The sequence below is a fragment of the Salmo salar genome, chromosome ssa16 (assembly GCF_905237065.1).
Source record: "Salmo salar chromosome ssa16, Ssal_v3.1, whole genome shotgun sequence".
NCBI lineage: Eukaryota > Metazoa > Chordata > Actinopteri > Salmoniformes > Salmonidae > Salmo > Salmo salar.
The window spans coordinates 70,430,773-70,448,507 of NC_059457.1; the positions used below are offsets into that span (position 1 = coordinate 70,430,773).

Consider the following 17,735-nt stretch of genomic DNA (forward strand, 5'->3'; position numbering starts at 1 on the left):
TAAAAAATAAAATAAAACGTGACTAAAACAATAAAACTATCTGGGTAGTCAGGGAAGGTGAATTCATAAAAATTGTGATTGGCCACATGTGTTGCCATGGTGACTGTCTGATGAAGTTAGCCTCATGAAGCTGCTGTGTGTTTATTTAAGGACTCATCCTCTTGCAGCAGGAGGATGGCAGGATGCCAGAGGCCTCTTATATAAGAATTTTGGCTTTTTTCTTAATTCAAATTTGGCTCTGTGTACAGAATGGTCGTTTTGACATGGTGGAATGGTCACTGGGCCAATTTCACCACTCGTGTGCTAGGCCCATTAAAAAAACAGCACTCTGAGCTTTTTCTGTGAAAATCTCTTGATGTGCAAAGGAATGGTTATCGCTATACTGTACATACTGTAAATACATGTGCGTATTAAGTCGTTTGGACCATAATAGTTCCTTGGCGATGTGGACACCAAGGAACTTGAAACTGTCGACCTGCACCTTAATGGGGGCCTGTTTGGCCCACCTTCATCTCTCTCTCTTTATCTCTCTCTTTATCTCTCTCTCTTTCTCTCTATCTTTCTCTCTCTCTCTCTCTCTTTCTTTATCTCTCTCTCTTTCTCTCTCCCCTCTCTCTTTATCTCTCTCTCTCCTATCTTTCTCTTTCTTTCTCTCTCCCTCTATCTTTATCTCTCTCTCTCTTTGTCTCCTATAGAGGACTGATGAGGAGGCGGTCCTGGACAGAGGGGGCACTCGCTCCATGCTCAACACCAACTTTGAGAAGGAGGAGCTGGAAGGTGAGTCAACATTAACAGTTTAAGGGATGCTTCTCAATTAGTCTAAACCGGCTGTCTCCCCTTGTCTCCACCGCTACCTAACCCTATTCTGCTTTTACATAGTCTGTGACTTCATATCACTTATGGGTGGAAGGAGAGGACACAAGTAGACAAGGACCGGGAGCAGGTTAAGAGAACTGGAATGCACCCAGTGACCTTTCTCAGACACTCACGGTTGCCATGATTATTTGTTCTGCCTGCAGTGGAAACTGTGACACTGTATTTGCTCTGGTCTAGTATTCCCTGCTACCCCATATGGAGACCCTATGGATTTGTGAGAGAAGACACTGTAGTGAAGACGAGGAACGAACACACACACACACACACACACACACACACACACACACACACACACACACACACACACACACACACACACACACACACACACACACACACGCACACACACACACAGAGGCCACACAATAATGTCTTAATACGTGGGTCACTTTCATGCCACAGAGAGCAGGATGGGAGAGAACAGACGTTCCATCACATCAGCAAGTTCACAGGCCTGAGGGATGTTGTGATCATTTTATAGAAAACCTCCCGTCTTGACTCACAGACTGTAAGCTGCAGCCAGGGTCCTCTGGGGTCCTCAGTGTTTCAACCAGGCATGTCCTAGGCTGCCCTATTGTCTTTCGTAATAGTCTCTACGACACATTCAAAGGGAGATATACTCTATTGTACTGTGATATATACCATGTTGGATGTTTTGTTGATGTCATTGTGTTGCCGGCTGACTCAGAGATGCATGTTGTGGTGGTTGTGACTGTAACAGGCCACACGCTAAGGCTGTCACACATGACGTTTCAGGGAGACATATTGCTGGAATCATCCTGTCCTTGACTTACTGCCTTAGTTTCTGGGCATGGTTGTTTTTGTTAAACAGTACTTACACTGAGTAGTGCTGTTAAAGCAGGCCTGGAGGTGGGGACAGAGATATGACAGAGATATGAGTGGCCAGGGTCTTGTCCATGTCACCCTGTGTACCCTGGCTCTCCCACAGCTGGTTTGAGACCTATAGGACAGGCCATTTTGGCTGTCCTAGCTCAGCATTGGAGTCGGCATAGATTATGCTCACCCTGGCAGAGCGAGAGAGAGAGTGAGGAACAGGGAAGAGACTGAGAGTGTGGCATATAACGAGGGAGGGAGAAAGATGGAGGGGGAGTGAGAAAGAGAGAGAGTGAGAAAGGGTGTGTTATCATTGCAGTGCTTCAGTATTACATTTCCAGCTGACACCAAATTGTCATTTGTTTTGTATGAATCTGGCCCAAGTGATTTTTTTTCTTCTTCTCCATCAGGGCCTTGCGTTTTAATGAATGCATCACATTTCAAAAGTATATTTTTGTAAATGCACGTATTGTAAGCCCTACATTTCTGGGGTTGTAGTGATTGTAGTTTGATGCCACGTTTTCATTGTGTCCGCAGGCCACCGGACCCTTTACATCGGGGTCCACGTTCCCCTGGGGAGGAAGTCCCACCGACGTCACCGTCACCATGGCGGCCACAACAAAAACAGCAGGAAGAGATCCAAAGAGAGGGAATCTGGGGTGGACGGCGATGGCAGAGAATCACCCTCCCACAGTAAGTCTATGGGGGGAGTGTGCTGCAAAGAATGTTCCCTGTGAAAATGTGACCAAACCACACTCTTAGAAAAAAGGGTTCCAAAAGGGTTCTTCAGCTGTCCCATAGGAAAACCCTTTTTGGTTCCATGTAGAACCATTTTGGGTTCCATGCAGAACACACTGTGGAAAGGGTTCTACATGGAACCCCAACCGGTTCTATTTGGAACCGAAAGGGTTCTACCTGGAACCAACAAGTGTTCTTCAAAAATGTTTTCCTTCTAAGAGTGCATTGTAAGTCTACAGGGGGAGTGCAATGACAAAATGTTCCCTGTGAAAATGTGTGACTTGTCATTTGTTCTTGTTTCTCCGTCATTGACACTAACCAGGTCTCAGATCTCTTTGTGCTCCTGCCAACTATCATTAATGAGCCAAAAGAGAACAGAAGTTGTGATCCTGATTCAATAACGCAATGGTTATGCAAATATTGGGTTATGCAAATATTGGAATTCTATCACTTTTTTTGTACCACAGATCCTTTTTTTCTCAAGTTGCTAAGCAACCTCTTTCTGTCTGTCCTGACTAGTTGCTAGCTCATGTCGAATTTCTCAAACTAAATCAGTGACCCCGCACAAAATTTTGTCTGCATAGTGAAAGTTGAGATTGCCGTGAGGCCAGACTGTTGGCAAGAGTGCAGAACAGACTGGCACCCAGGCTACATTGATTGACGTCCCTTCACACCCCTTCTCTGCACTCTTCTCTCTCTCGCTCTCTTTCTCTCTCCTTTTTTATCCCTCTCTTTCTTCTTTCACTCTTTCTCTTTTCTCTCTTTCTCTCTCTCGCTCTTTCTGTCTTTCTCTCTTTCTCTCTCTCTTTCTCTCTGTCTCTCTCTCTCTCACCATGTTCTCTCTCTGTCTCTCTGTCTCTCTCTTTCTTTCTCTCTTTCAAATCAAGGGGCTTTATTGGCATGGGAAACATATGTTAATATTACCAAAGCAAGTGAAGTAGATAATATACAAAAGTGAAATAAACAAAAATGAACAGTTTTTGTTTGAACTCACAGAAGTTCCAAAATAGTAAAGACATTTCAAACGTCATATTATGTGTATATACAGTGTTGTAACGCTGTACAAATGGTTAATTAATGTACAAAAGGGAAAATAAATATTGGTTGTATTTACAGTGGAGTTTGTTCTTCACTGGTTGACCTTTTCTTGTGGCAACAGGTCACAAATCTTGCTGCTGTGATGGTACGCTGCGGTTTTTCACCCAGTAGATTTGGGAGTTTATCAAAATTGCATTTTTGTTTTCGAATTCTTTGTGGATCTGTGTAATCTGAGGGAAATATGTGTCTCTAATATGGTCATACATTGGGCAGGAGGTTAGGAAGTGCAGCTCAGTTTCCACCTCATTTTGTGGGCAGTGTGCACGTAGCCTGTCTTCTCTTGAGAGCCAGGTCTGGCTACGGCGGCCTTTCTCAATAGCGAGGCTATGCTCACCACTAAGTCTGTACATAGTCAAAGCTTTCCTTAAGTTTGGGTCAGTCACAGTGGTCAGGTATTCTGCCACTCTGTACTCTCTGTTTAGGGCCAAATAGCATTCTAGTTTGCACTGTTTTTTTGTTAATTCTTTCCAGTATGTGTCAAGTAATTATCTTTTTGTTTTCTCATGATTTGGTTGGGTCTAATTGTGTTGCTGTTCTGGGGCTCTGTGGGGTGTGTTTGTGTTTGTGAATCGAGGCCCAGGACCAGCTTGCTTAGGGGACTCTTCTCCAGGTTAATTTCTCTGTAGGTGATGGCTTTGTTATGGAAGGTTTGGGAATCACTTCCTTTTAGGTGGTTGTAGAATATAACGTCTCTTTTCTGGATTTTGATAATTAGTGGATATCGGCCTAATTCTGCTCCGCATGCATTATTTGGTGTTCTACGTTGTACACTGGGGATATGTTTGCAGAATTCTGCATGCAGAGTCTGTTTGGTGTTTGTCCCATTTTGTGAATTCTTGGTTGGTGAGCAGACCCCAGACTTCACAACCATAAAGGGCAATGGGTTCTATAACTGATTGAAGTATTTTTAGCCAGATCCTAATTGGGATGTCGAATATTATGTTCCTTTTGATGGCATAGAATTACCTTCTTGCCTTGTCTCTCAGATCGTTCACAGCTTTGTGGAAGTTATCCGTCGCATTGATGTTTAGGCCAAGGTATCTATAGTTTTTTTTGTGTGCTCTAGGGCAACGGTGTCTAGATGGAATTTGTATTTGTGGTCCTAGTGACTGGACCCTTTTTGGAATACTATTTTTTTAGTATAGTCCCCACGATATGCAACATTTCAGGGAAGTCAGGAACCAATACACACAGTCAGTTAGGAAAGCAAAGGCTAGCTTTTTCAAACAGAAATTTGCATCCTGTAGCTCTAACTCCAAAAAGATTTGGGACACTGTAAAGTCCATGGAGAATAAGAGCACCTCCTCCCAGCTGCCCACTGCACTGCGGCTAGGAAACACTGTCACCACCGATAAATCCACGATAATCGAGAATTTCAATAAGCATTTCTCTACGGTTGGCCATGCTTTCCTCCTGGCTACCCCAAACCCGGCCAACAGTTCTGCACCCCCCACAGCTACTTGCCCAAGCCTCTCCAGCTTTTCTTTCACCCAAATCCAGATAGCAGATGTTCTGAAAGATCTGCAAAACCTGGACCTGTACAAATCAGCTGGGCTAGACAATCTGGACCCTCTCTTTCTAAAATGATCCGCCGCCATTGTCGCAACCCCTATTACTAGTCTGTTCAATCTCTCTTTCATATCATCCGAAATCCCTAAAGATTGGAAAGCTGCCGCGGTCATCCCCCTCTTCAAAGGGGGTGACACTCTAGACCCAAACTGTTACAGACCTATATCCATCCTGCCCTGCCTTTCTAAAGTCTTCGAAAGCCAAGTTAACAAACAGATCACTGACCATTTCAAATCCCACCGTACCTTCTCCGCTGTGCAATCCGGTTTCTGAGCTGGTCACGGGTGCACCTCAGCTATGCTCAAGGTACTAAATGACATCATAACCGCCATCGATAAAATACAATACTGTGCAGCCGTATTCATCGACCTGGCCAAGGCTTTCGACTCTGTCAATCACTGTATTCTTATTGGCAGACTCAACAGCCTTGGATTCTCAAATGACTGCCCCGCCTGGTTCACCAACTACTTCTCAGACAGAGTTCAGTGTGTCAAATCGGAGCGCCTGTTGTCCGGACCTCTGGCAGTCTCTATGCGGGTACCACAGGGTTCAATTCTCGGGCCGACTCTTTTCTCTGTATATATCAATGATGTCGCTCTTGCTGCGGGTAATTCCTTGATCCACCTCTACGCAGACGACACCATTCTGTATACATCTGGCCCTTCTTTGGACACTGTGTTAACAAACCTCCAGACGAGCTTCAATGCCATACAACACTCCTTCCGTGGCCTCCAACTGCTCTTAAATGCTAGTAAAACTAAATGCATGCTTTTCAAATGATCGCTGCCCGCACCTGCCCGCCCGACTAGCATCACTACTCTGGACGGTTCTGACTTGGAATATGTGGACAACTACAAATACCTAGGTGTCTGGCTAGACTGTAAACTAGTCCATCCAGACTCATATTAAGCATCTCCAATCCAAAATGAAATCTAGAATCGCAACAAAGCCTCCTTCACTCACGCTGCCAAACATACCCTCGTAAAACTGACTATCCTACCAATCCTCGACTTTGGCGATGTCATTTACAAAATAGCCTCCAACACTCTACTCAGATTGCATCCAGTTTGCTATCACAGAGCCATCCGTTTTGCCACCAAAGTCCCATACACCACCCAGCACTGCGACCTGTATGCTCTCGTCGGCTGGCCCTTGCTACATATTCGTCGCCAGACCCACTGGCTCCAGGTCATCTATAAGTCTTTGCTAGGTAAAGCACCGCCTTATCTCAGCTCACTGGTCACCATAACAACACCCACCCATAGCACGCGCTCCAGCAGGTATATCTCACTGGACATCCCCAAAGCCAACACACACTTTGGTCGCCTTTCCTTCTAGTTCTCTGCTGCCAATGACTGGAACGAATTGCAAAAATCGCTGAAGTTGGAGACATATCTCCCTCACTAACTTTAAGCATCAGCTATCTGAGCAGCTTACCAATCGCTGCAGCTGTACATAGCCCATCTGTAAATAGCCCACCTAACTACCTACCTCATCCCCATATTGTTTTTATTTACTTTTTTTCTCTTTTGCACACCAGTATTTCTACTTGCACATCATCATCTGCACATCTATCACTTCAGTGTTAATTTGCTAAATTGTAATTACTTTGCTACTATGGCCTATTTATTGCCTTACCTCCTTACTCCATTTGCACACACTGCATATAGATTTTTCAATTGTGTTATTGACTGTACTTTTGTTTATCCTATGTGTAACTCTGTTGTTTTTTGTCGCACTGCTTTGCTTTATCTTGGCCAGGTTGCAGTTGTAAATGAGAACTTTTTCTCAACTGGCCTACCTGGTTAAATAAAGGTGAAATAAAATAAATCAAAAAATGTTGGTCTTACTGAGATTTACTGTCAGGGCCCAGGTCTGGCAGAATCTGTGCAGGGGGTGCTGCTGTAGGCCCTCCTTGGTTGGTGACAGAAGCACCAGATCTTCAGTAGACATTTGACTTTCAGATTCTAGTAGGGTGAGGCCGGGTGCTGCAGACTTTTCTAGTGCCCTCGCCAATTCGTTGATATATATATATATATATATATATATATATATATATATGTATGTATGTATGTATGTATGTATGTATGTATTTATGTTGAAGAGGGTGGGGCTTACGCTGCATCCCTGTCTCACCCCATGGCCCTGTGGGAAGAAATGTGTGTGTTTTTTGCATTTTTTAACTGCACACTTGTTGTTTGTGTACATGGATTTTATAATGTCGTATGTTTTCCCCCAACACCACTTTCCATCAATTTATATAGCAGACTCTCATGCCAAATTGTGTCAAAGGCTTTTATTGAAATCAACAAAGCATGAGAAGACTTTGTCTTTGTTTTGGTTTGTTTGTTTGTCAATTAGGGTATGCAGGGTGAAAACATGGTCTGTCGTACGATAATTAAGTAAAAAGCCCATTTGACATTTGCTCAGTACATTGTTTTAACAGAGGAAATGTACGAGTCTGCTGTTAACAATAATGCAGAGGATTTTCCCAGGGTTGCTGTTGACGCATATCCCACGGTAGTTATTTGGGTCAAATTTGTCTCCACTTGTGGATTGGGGTGATCAGTCCTTGGTTCCAAATATTAGGGAAGATGCCAGAGCTAAGGATGATGTTAAAGAGTTTTAGTATAGCCAATTGGAATTTGTTGTTTGTATATTTGATCATTTCATTTAGGATACCATCAACACCACAGGCCTTTTTGGGTTGGAGGGTTTTTATTTTGTCCTGTAGTTCATTCAAGGTAATTTGAGAATACAGTGTGTTCTGGTAGTCTTTAATAGTTGATTCTAAGATTTGTATTTCATCATGTATATGTTTTTGCAGTTTGGTCTTTGTTATACAGTCAAAAAGATTGGAGAAGTGGTTTACCCATACATCTCCGTTTTGGATAGATAATTCTTTGTGTTGTTGTTTTGTTTAGTGTATTCCAATTTTACCAGAAGTGGTTAGTCTATGGATTCTTCAATTACATTGCGCTGATTACTGGCATGCTGTTCCTTTTTCCGTAGTGTATTTCTGCATTGTTTTAGTGATTCACCATAGTGAAGGCGTAGTCTCAGGTTTTCCGGGTCTCAATGTTTTTAGTTGGACAGGTTTCTCAATTTCTTTCTTAGATTTTTGCATTCTTCATCAAAACATTTGTCATTGTTATTCATTTTCTTCGGTTTTCTATTTGAGATTTTGAGATTTGATAGGGAAGCTGAGAGGTCAAATATACTGTTGAGATTTTCTACTACCAAGTTTACACCTTCAGTATTACAGTGGAATGTTTTGTCCAGGAAGTTGTCTAAAAGGGATTGAATTTGTTGTTGCCTAATTGTTTTTTAGTAGGTTTCCAAACTACATTCCTTCCATCTATAGCGTTTCTTAATATTACTCAGTTCCTTTGGCTTTGATGCCTCCTGATTGAGTATTGCTCTGTTCAAGTAGACTGTGACTTTGCTGTGGTCTGATAGGGGTGTCAGTGGGCTGACTGTGAACACTCTGAGAGACTCTGGGTTGAGGTCAGTGATAAAGTAGTCTACAGTACTACTGCCAAGTGATGAGCTATAGGTGTACCTACCATAGGAGTCCCCTCGAAGCTTACCATTGACTATGTACATACCTAGCGTGCAACAGAGCTGCAGGAGTTGTGACCCATTTTTGTTGGTTATATTGTCATATTTGTGCCTAGGGGGGCATATGAGGGAGGGAATGCTGTCACCTCCAGCCAGGTGTTTGTCCCCCTATGTGCTGAGGGTGTCAGGTTCTTGTCCGGTTCTGGCATTTAGGTCACCACAGACTTGTCCCTGGGCCTGGAAATGATTGATTTCCGCCTCCAGGATGAAGAAGCTGTCTTCATTAAAGTATGGGGATTCTAGGGGGTAGCACACAGGAGGAAATGTTTCTGTTAAAATCATTTCCTTTGAATTTCTAGCCAAATGTAAAATGTTCCTGTTTTGATTAATTTAACCTCTATGGGCTAGGTGGGACGCTTGCGTCCCACCTACTCAACAGCCAGTGTAATCCCGTGGCGCGTTATTCAAATTCCTCAAAAATGCAAAAACTTCAATTTTTCAAACATATGACTATTTTACACCATTTTAAAGATAAGACTCTCGTTAATCTAACCACACTGTCCGATTTCAAAAAGGCTTTACAACGAAAGAAAAACATTAGATTATGTCAGCAGAGTACCGAGCCAGAAATAATCAGACACCCATTTTTCAAGCTAGCATATAATGTCACATAAACCCAAACCACAGCTAAATGTAGCACTAACCTTTGATGATCTTCATCAGATGACAACCCTAGGACATTATGTTATACAATACATGCATGTTTTGTTCAATCAAGTTCATATTTATATCAAAAAACAGCTTTTTACATTAGCATGTGACTAGCATGTGACTAGCATTCCCACCGAACACTGCCGGTGAATTTACTAAATTACTCACGATAAACGTTCACAAAAAGCATAACAATTATTTTAAGAATTATAGATACAGAACTCCTCTATGCACTCGATATGTCCGATTTTAAAATAGCTTTTCGGTGAAAGCACATTTTGCAATATTCTCAGTAGATAGCCCGGCATCACAGGGCTAGCTATTTAGACACCCAGCAAGTTTAGCACTCATCAAAGTCAGATTTACTATAAGAAAAATGTTATTACCTTTGCTGTCTTCGTCAGAATGCACTCCCAGGACTTCTACTTCAATAACAAATGTTGGTTTGGTTCAAAATAATCCATAGTTATATCCAAACAGCGGCGTTTTGTTCGTGCGTTCAAGACACTATCCGAAAGGGTAAATAAGGGTGACGAGCATGGCGCAATTCGTGACAAAGAAATTCTAAATATTCCATTACCGTACTTCGGAGCATGTCAACCGCTGTTTAAAATACATTTTTATGCCATTTTTCTCATAAAAAAGCGATAATATTCTGACCGGGAATCTGCGTTTAGGTAAACAGACGAAAGAAAATAAAGCATGGGGTCGACTCGGGCACGCGCCTAAGCCCATAGTACTCTGATCGGCCACTTGCCAAAAGCGATAATGTGTTTCAGCCAGAGCCTGCCTCGATATCGTTCAGCTTTTTCCCGGGCTCTGAGAGCCTATGGGAGCCGTAGGAAGTGTCACGTTATTGCAAAGATCCTCAGTCTTCACTAAAAAGAGCCAAGATGAAACACAATTTGTCAGACAGGCCACTTCCTGCATGGAATCTTCTCAGGTTTTGGCCTGCCATATGAGTTCTGTTATACTCACAGACACCATTCAAACAGTTTTAGAAACTTTAGGGTGTTTTCTATCCAAAGCCATTAATTATATGCATATTCTAGTTACTGGGCAGGAGTAGTAACCAGATTAAATCGGGTACGTTTTTTATCCGGCTGTGTAAATACTGCCCCCTATCCCCAACAGGTTAATGGAGTGAGTTAGGTCTGCTCTATAACAAATTAGCATACCCCCTGAGTCCCTTCCCTGTTTCACACCTGGTAGTTTGTTGGATGGGACTACCAGCTCTCTGTCACCTAGAGGGCAACTAGTGTGTCTGTCTCCTCTATACCAGGTTTCTTGTATGATGACAATGTCTGTATTTCTGATTTCTTTGATGAAGTCCAGGTTCCTGCTCTTTAGGCCAAAGGCAGATGACATCAGGCCTTGGATATTCCAGGATGAGATAGTAAAGGCTTTGTGTTCCATAAAGTGTCTAATGTTGTTGGTCGTGTGGTTTGGCCTCAGGCCATTAAGTGTGAGCAGAGCCTGGCTTGGGCTAGTGTAAGAGTGGGGGTTTGGCCTGTTTGCCCGCTCATGGCCTGGGCGTATGTGTGACTTCCATGTTGAGGCCCTCTTTGTGGGGGTGGGTTGCATGGGGTGGGCAGGAGGGTCATAGGTCTGATCTGAGGGGGCCTAAATGGGGTGTGGGCATGGTTGACTTCGGGGGGGTGTTGATCGGTTGGGGTGGGGGTGTGTATGTGGCTGGTGGTGTTGTGGTCCGGATGTAGGTCCTCTCAGCGTGGGTCTTCTATCTGGAGGTTTCGGGGGGGGGGGGGCACAGCTGTGCTCCTGTGTGAAGTATTGGGGCTGCGTTTGAGAGCGATGTCCTTTAGAGTCCAGGCGAAGGTGGGCACTGCAGCTTTGTATAGGTAGACCTGGTCATAGAGGCCGTTCAACTCCAGGGTGGAGTGGTGGGCCAGGAAAACATTTGGTTTTGAGGCACAGTCATGGGAAATACTTGCGTTTACCCGCTGTATGGTAGCAGGGTGGAAGTCTTTTCGTGGTAGCAGGGTGGAGATAACCACTTGTGCATTGGGGAAAGTAGAAGAAGCTTCTTCAATCACTCCCTTCAGTGCTGTGGCCACCCTTTCCTGCTGTGTTCTCAGGTCGTTTGTGCCTGTGTGTATTATTATGTGGCTAGGTGAACCTCGTTGGTTCTCAGACAGAATGTCTAGGGCATGCTGGGTGTTTGGACACCAGAGTTTAGACACATTGTGTTTGGGAAAAAGGTTTTTTTCTTTCTCTCACCACCCTTTCTCTCTTTCTCATCTTCCCCCCTCTCCCTTTCTTCCCCCCTCTCCACACTCCCAAATCTCTCCTTCACATCCACTACCCCTCTACAGCAGACACTCCTGCCCAGAGGGTGCAGTTCCTTCTAGGGACAGAGGATGGTGATGAGGAACACATACCTCATGCCCTCTTCACTGAGCTGGATGAGATCTGCCTGAGAGAGGGCGAGGACGCAGAGTGGAAGGAGACCGCCAGGTAACCAATCGCACGACCCGCTCCAGCTCCACAGCCAATCAGGTGTCTGTTTTTCTGCTTATGCGTATCTGTGTGTGTGTGTAGGTGGCTGAAGTTTGAGGAGGACGTGGAGGATGGAGGCGAGCGTTGGAGCAAGCCCTACGTAGCCACCCTGTCTCTTCACAGCCTGTTTGAGCTGAGGAGCTGCATCCTCAATGGCACTGTGCTGCTGGACATGAGGGCCAACTCACTGGAGGAGATCGCCGGTACGTAGAGTGGTGCTGGATTGGAGGGTGGCCAGAAGGTTGCCGGTTCAAATCCGAGGGTCGGCGGGGAAAGCCTGGCGGGAGTGAGTCTGCAACTGGAGGGTTACCGGAGTTAGAATGTCAGGTGCCAACTACTGCCGTTGTGCCCTTGAGCAAGGCACTCAAACCCCTAACCAATCTATATGTGTGTTCTCTCAGATATGGTCTTGGACCAGCATGAGGTGTCGACCGTGGTGGGGGAGGACGTGAGGAGGAGGATCCGTGAGGCGCTCCTGAAGCAGCACCACCACCAGAACCACAAGAAGCTGGCCAACCGCATCCCCATTGTACGCTCCTTCGCCGACATCGGCAAGAAGCATTCCGAGCCCCACTCCATGGACAAGAACGGTGAGCTCACCAACCAACCAACCACACACCAATCACAGTTTTGTGGCTTTTCTGATTGTTGTGCTGTGTTGTGTCTCTATGTGGCTTGATGTGTTGTTTGATTAATATCTCAACTTCTATCTACATTCTCTCCTTTTGTGTGTGTGTCTCTGTGTATTTATGTGTGTGTGTCTGTGTTGTTTGCGTGTGTGTGTGTGTGTGTGTGTGTGTGTGTGTGTGTGTGTGTGTGTGTGTGTGTGTGTGTGTGTGTGTGTGTGTATACACACAGTTGAAGTCGGAAGTTTACATAGGTTGGAGTTATTAAAACTCGTATTTTCAACCACTCCACACATTTCTTGTTAACAAACTATAGTTTTGGCAAGTTGGTTAGGTTTCACTTATAATTCACTGTATCACAATTTCAGTGGGTCAGAAGTTTACATACACTAAGTTGACTGTGCCTTTAAACAGCTTGGAAAATTCCAGAAAATGATGTCAGAAGCTTCTGATAGACTAATTAACATCATTTGAGTCAATTGGAGGTGTACCTGTGGATGTATTTCAAGGTCTACCTTCAAACTCAGTGCCTCTTTGCTTGACATCATGGGAAAATCAAAAGAAATCAGCCAAGACCTTGGGAGCAATTTCCAAATGCCTGAAGGTACCACGTTCGTCTGTACAAACAATAGTACGCAAGTATAAAGACCATGGGACCACGCAGCCGTCATACCGCTCAGGAAGGAGACGCGTTCTGTCTCCTAGACATGAACGTACTTTGGTGCGAAAAGTGCAAATCAATCCCAGAACAACAGCAAAGCACCTTGTGAAGATGCTGGAGGAAACAGGTACAATAGTATCTATATCCACAGTAAAAACGAGTCCTATATCGACATTAACCTGCAAGGCCGCTCAGCAAGGAAGGAGCCACTGCTCCAAAACCACCATAAAAAAGCCAGACTACGGTTTGCAACTGCACATGGGGACAAAGATCGTACTTTTTGTAGAAATGTCCTCTGATCTGATGAAACAAAAATAGAACTGTTTGGCCATAATGACCATCGTTATGTTCAGAGGAAAAAGGGGGAGAATTGCAGGCTGAAGAACTGTCACGTCCTGGCCAGTATATAAGGTTAATTGTTTTGTAGTTTGGTCAGGGCGTGGCAGGGGGTATTTGTTTTATGTGGTTCGGGGTGGTGTGTTTGTGTAAAGGGTGTTTGATTTAGTATTTCCGGGTTTTGGTTTATGTTTAGTTAATTCTATGGTTAGTCTAGTGTGTGTGTTTCTATGTTTGGTTGATTGGGGTTGGGACTCTCAGTTGAAGGCACGTGTTGTCTATCTGCCTTTGATTGAGAGTCCCATATATTAGGGTGTGTTTGTATGTGTTATTTGTGGGTGATTGTTCTGTGTGTAAGCCGTATGCTTTACCAGACTGTTTGTAGTTGTTCGTTCGTTTCGTTTTTGTTATTTTGTATGTTCATTTTTGTAGTTAATAAAAATCAAGATGAGCATACACGTACCTGCTGCGTATTGGTCCTCCTTCACCGACAACAACCGTGACAGAATCACCCACCACCAAAGGACCAAGCAGCAGAGGAAGGAGCAGACGGAGTTCGAGTTGGACTGGCGGGAGAAGTGGACTTGGGAGGAAGTTCTGGACGGGGCCGGACCCTGGCATCAGGCTGGGGATTATCGCCGCCCGCAGTGGGAAATTGAGGCAGCCAAGGCAGAGAGGCGGTGGTACGAGGCCAGAGTGGACGCGCTGAAGGAGATGCACGAGAGGCACCCCCAAGAAAATTTTTGGGGGGGGGCACACGGGTAGTGTGGCTAGGCGTAAGAAGAGCCGGAAGCCAGCTACCCGTGGTTATATGGAGGAGCGTATGGGGTGGAGAGCGCTATGTTTCGCTGAGGAGCGCACTATCTCACCCATACGCACGCACAGTCCGGTGCGCATTATTCCAGCCCCTCGCAGGTGCCGTGCTAGAGCGGGCATCCAGCCTGGTAGGAGGATGCCTGCGCAGCGCATCTGGTCGCCGGTACGCCTCCGAGGACCAGGCTACCCAACTCCCGCTCTACGCACGGCTACCATCAGGCCCCTGCACAGCCCAGTCTGCCCTGTACGAGCACCCCGCTCGTACAGGGTTACTAGTTCCATCCAGCCAAGGCGGGTTGTGCAGGAGGTAAGATCTAGACCGACTGTGCGCCTCCATAGCCCTGGGTTTCCAGCTCCTGTCTCTCGTGCGGACCCGGAAGTGCGTCAACCCAGTCCGACTCGTCCTGTTCCTGCTCCCCGCACTAGCCTGGAGGTGCGTGTTCATAAGCTGGTATATCCGGTACCAGCACCACGCACCAGGATTATAGTGCGTCAGCCCGCCAGTCAACAGTCATCATCAGAGCTGCCCGCCAGTCAACAGTCATCATCAGAGCTGCCCGCCAGTCAACAGTCTTCATCAGAGCTGCCCGCCAGTCAACAGTCATCATCAGAGCTGCCCGCCAGTCAACAGTCATCATCAGAGCTGCCCGCCAGTCAACAGTCATCATCAGAGCTGCCCGCCAGTCAACAGTCATCATCAGAGCTGCCCGCCAGTCAACAGTCATCATCAGAGCTGCCCGCCAGTCAACAGTCATCATCAGAGCTGCCCGCCAGTCAACAGTCGTCAGAGCTGCCCGCCAGTCAACAGTCGCCAGAGCTGCCCGCCAGTCAACAGTCGCCAGAGCTGCCCGCCAGTCAACAGTCGCCAGAGCTGCCCGCCAGTCAACAGTCGCCAGAGAGGTCAGACTGCGCTGAACTGCCGGAGTGGCCAGACTGCCCTGAACTGCCGGAGTGGCCAGACTGCCCTGAACTGCCGGAGTGGCCAGACTGCCCTGAACTGCCGGAGTGGCCAGACTGCCCTGAACTGCCGGAGTGGCCAGACTGCCCTGAACTGCCGGAGTGGCCAGACTGCCCTGAACTGCCGGAGTGGCCCGAGTGGCCAGACTGCCCAGACTGTCCCGAGTGGCCAGACTGCCCAGACTGTCCCGAATTGCCAGACTGCCCAGACTGTCCCGAACTGCCAGACTGCCCAGACTGTCCCGAACTGCCAGACTGTCCCGAACTGCCAGACTGCCCAGACTGTCCCCCGGCGATGCCAGACTGGCCCGACTGCCCCCCGGCGATGCCAGACTGGCCCGACTGCCCCTCGGCGATGCCAGAGTAGCCCGACAGCCTGGAACGGCCGGAACCAGAGCCACCTCCAGAAATAGGTGGGTTGGGGAGGGGGGGGTGTCGCACAGTGCCGTCGTTGACGGCAGCCACCCTCCCTTCCCTCCCTTTAGAAAAGGGGACTTTTTGTTGGTGTTGCTTGGGGTTATTTTTTGTTAAGGTGCTTCTGGGGTAGCACCTTTAAGGGGAGGGTACTGTCACGTCCTGGCCAGTATATAAGGTTAATTGTTTTGTAGTTTGGTCAGGGCGTGGCAGGGGGTGTTATGTGTTATTTGTGGGTGATTGTTCTGTGTGTAAGCCGTATGCTTTACCAGACTGTTTGTAGTTGTTCGTTCGTTTCGTTTTTGTTATTTTGTATGTTCATTTTTGTAGTTAATAAAAATCAAGATGAGCATACACGTACCTGCTGCGTATTGGTCCTCCTTCACCGACAACAACCGTGACAAGAACACCATCCCAACCGTGAAGCACGGGGGTGGCAGCATAATGTTGTGGGGGTGCTTTGCTGCAGGAGGGACTGTGGTACTTCAAAAAATAGATGGCATCATGTGGAAGGAAATGTATGTGGATATATTGAAGCAACATCTCAAGACATCAGTCAGGAAGTTAAAACTTGGTCGCAAATGGGCCATCACAAAGCCCTGACCTCAATTCTATAGAAAATTTGTGGGCAGAACTGAAAAAGTGTGTGTGAGCAAGGAGGCCTACAAACCTGACTCAGTTACACTAGCTCTGTCAGGAGGAATGGGCCAAAATTCACCCAACTTATTGTGGGAAGCTTGTGGAAGGCTACCCGAAACGTTTGACCCAAGTTAAACAATAAACAGTTTGACCCAAGTTAAACCAGGCTGTTGCCCAGGGTTACTGCCCTATCCCAACAATGGACCCAGATGAGGAGATCTATACAGGCAACTAGCCAGGACGCCTATAGTCTAGTCTGAGACTAACACTGAGCCTTTCTCAAATGGAACTCATTTAGATGTTGCAAACACAGAAACCAGTCATAACCACTTCATTACCGCCAGTACGCCATAGATAATCTCCCTGTGTTTTCTCTAATCTCTTGGGCAGTACCAAACCTTCAAAAGTAAAGTAGTACTACTTGCAAATTCAACTTAGGAAGTGCAACGTTTTGATCACATAGACTATCGTCAAGGCCTCATTCCTTCTTTAATCTAGGAAGGATTAATCAATTTCATCTAGATTATAGTGTTACACTAAAAGTCTTAATCCGAATACAGTGCAGTATGTTGTCCAGTGAGAGTGACTAACAGGCTGGCTCTCTCCTGTCCTGATGTCGCCCAGGTCAGACTGTCTCTCCCCAGTCCCAGCCAGCCACCACAGAGGGCAAGGAACATGTCAGCCGGGAGAACAGCCATGTGGACTTCAGCAAAGTAAGGCCCCACTCACCTAGCCTGGTCGCACCATTATTTGTATGTTCTGTATAGCCAACTCCTATGGTTGTTGTCATACTAAGGTTGGCTACCAGGCTACCAGGTCACCCAAAAGTTTCCACTAAGCACAATTCTACTTTTTTATCGACATGCAGTACATTAGCTAGTAGCTACATTACTGTGACTATGCGAACCACCAGTTTTTATGTGTTGGACCAGTGCATTTACTATGCTGTGTGACCCACTCAAAGTGTTTAGCCATTTCTCTGTAGCTCAATGAATAATAAACCCACTGATTCTAGTCACAACCCAGTATCTAGCCAAACATCTGCTGTAGCCTATTTATGACAGATTTCTCAGTGGGCCCCATGATCCCTTGGCCCTCATTTTAGTCGACCCTATTTAGCATATTTTCCTATCTCCTATTAGCTAAATAGGATTAATGTCTGTAGATTGACCTCCACTTCATGAAGAAGATTCCGCCCGGTGCAGAGGCATCCAACGTCCTGGTGGGGGAGCTAGAGTTCCTGGAGCAGCCTGTGGTGGCCTTTGTCCGTTTGTGTCCCGCCGTGCTGCTCAACGGCCTAGCTGAGGTCCCCATCACCACCAGGTCAGACACACACACTCTCATTATATTATAATATTGTTGTTAATGATGATTACTGTTAA

At 46.0% G+C, this 17,735-nt stretch overlaps 1 protein-coding gene across 3 annotated transcripts in view; it reads left to right on the forward strand.

Annotated features, from left to right (window-relative positions):
- LOC106574399 (sodium-driven chloride bicarbonate exchanger) overlaps positions 1-17,735 on the forward strand; it is a 51,750-nt gene that overhangs the window by 17,762 nt on the left and 16,253 nt on the right. For all 3 annotated transcript variants that reach the window (XM_014150253.2, XM_014150254.2, XM_014150255.2), the window contains 7 exons: positions 696-777; positions 2,248-2,403; positions 11,721-11,862; positions 11,947-12,107; positions 12,306-12,494; positions 16,978-17,066; positions 17,519-17,676. In XM_014150253.2, the coding sequence (XP_014005728.1) occupies positions 696-777; positions 2,248-2,403; positions 11,721-11,862; positions 11,947-12,107; positions 12,306-12,494; positions 16,978-17,066; positions 17,519-17,676 (977 nt within the window). The remainder of the gene's footprint in view (positions 1-695; positions 778-2,247; positions 2,404-11,720; positions 11,863-11,946; positions 12,108-12,305; positions 12,495-16,977; positions 17,067-17,518; positions 17,677-17,735) is intronic.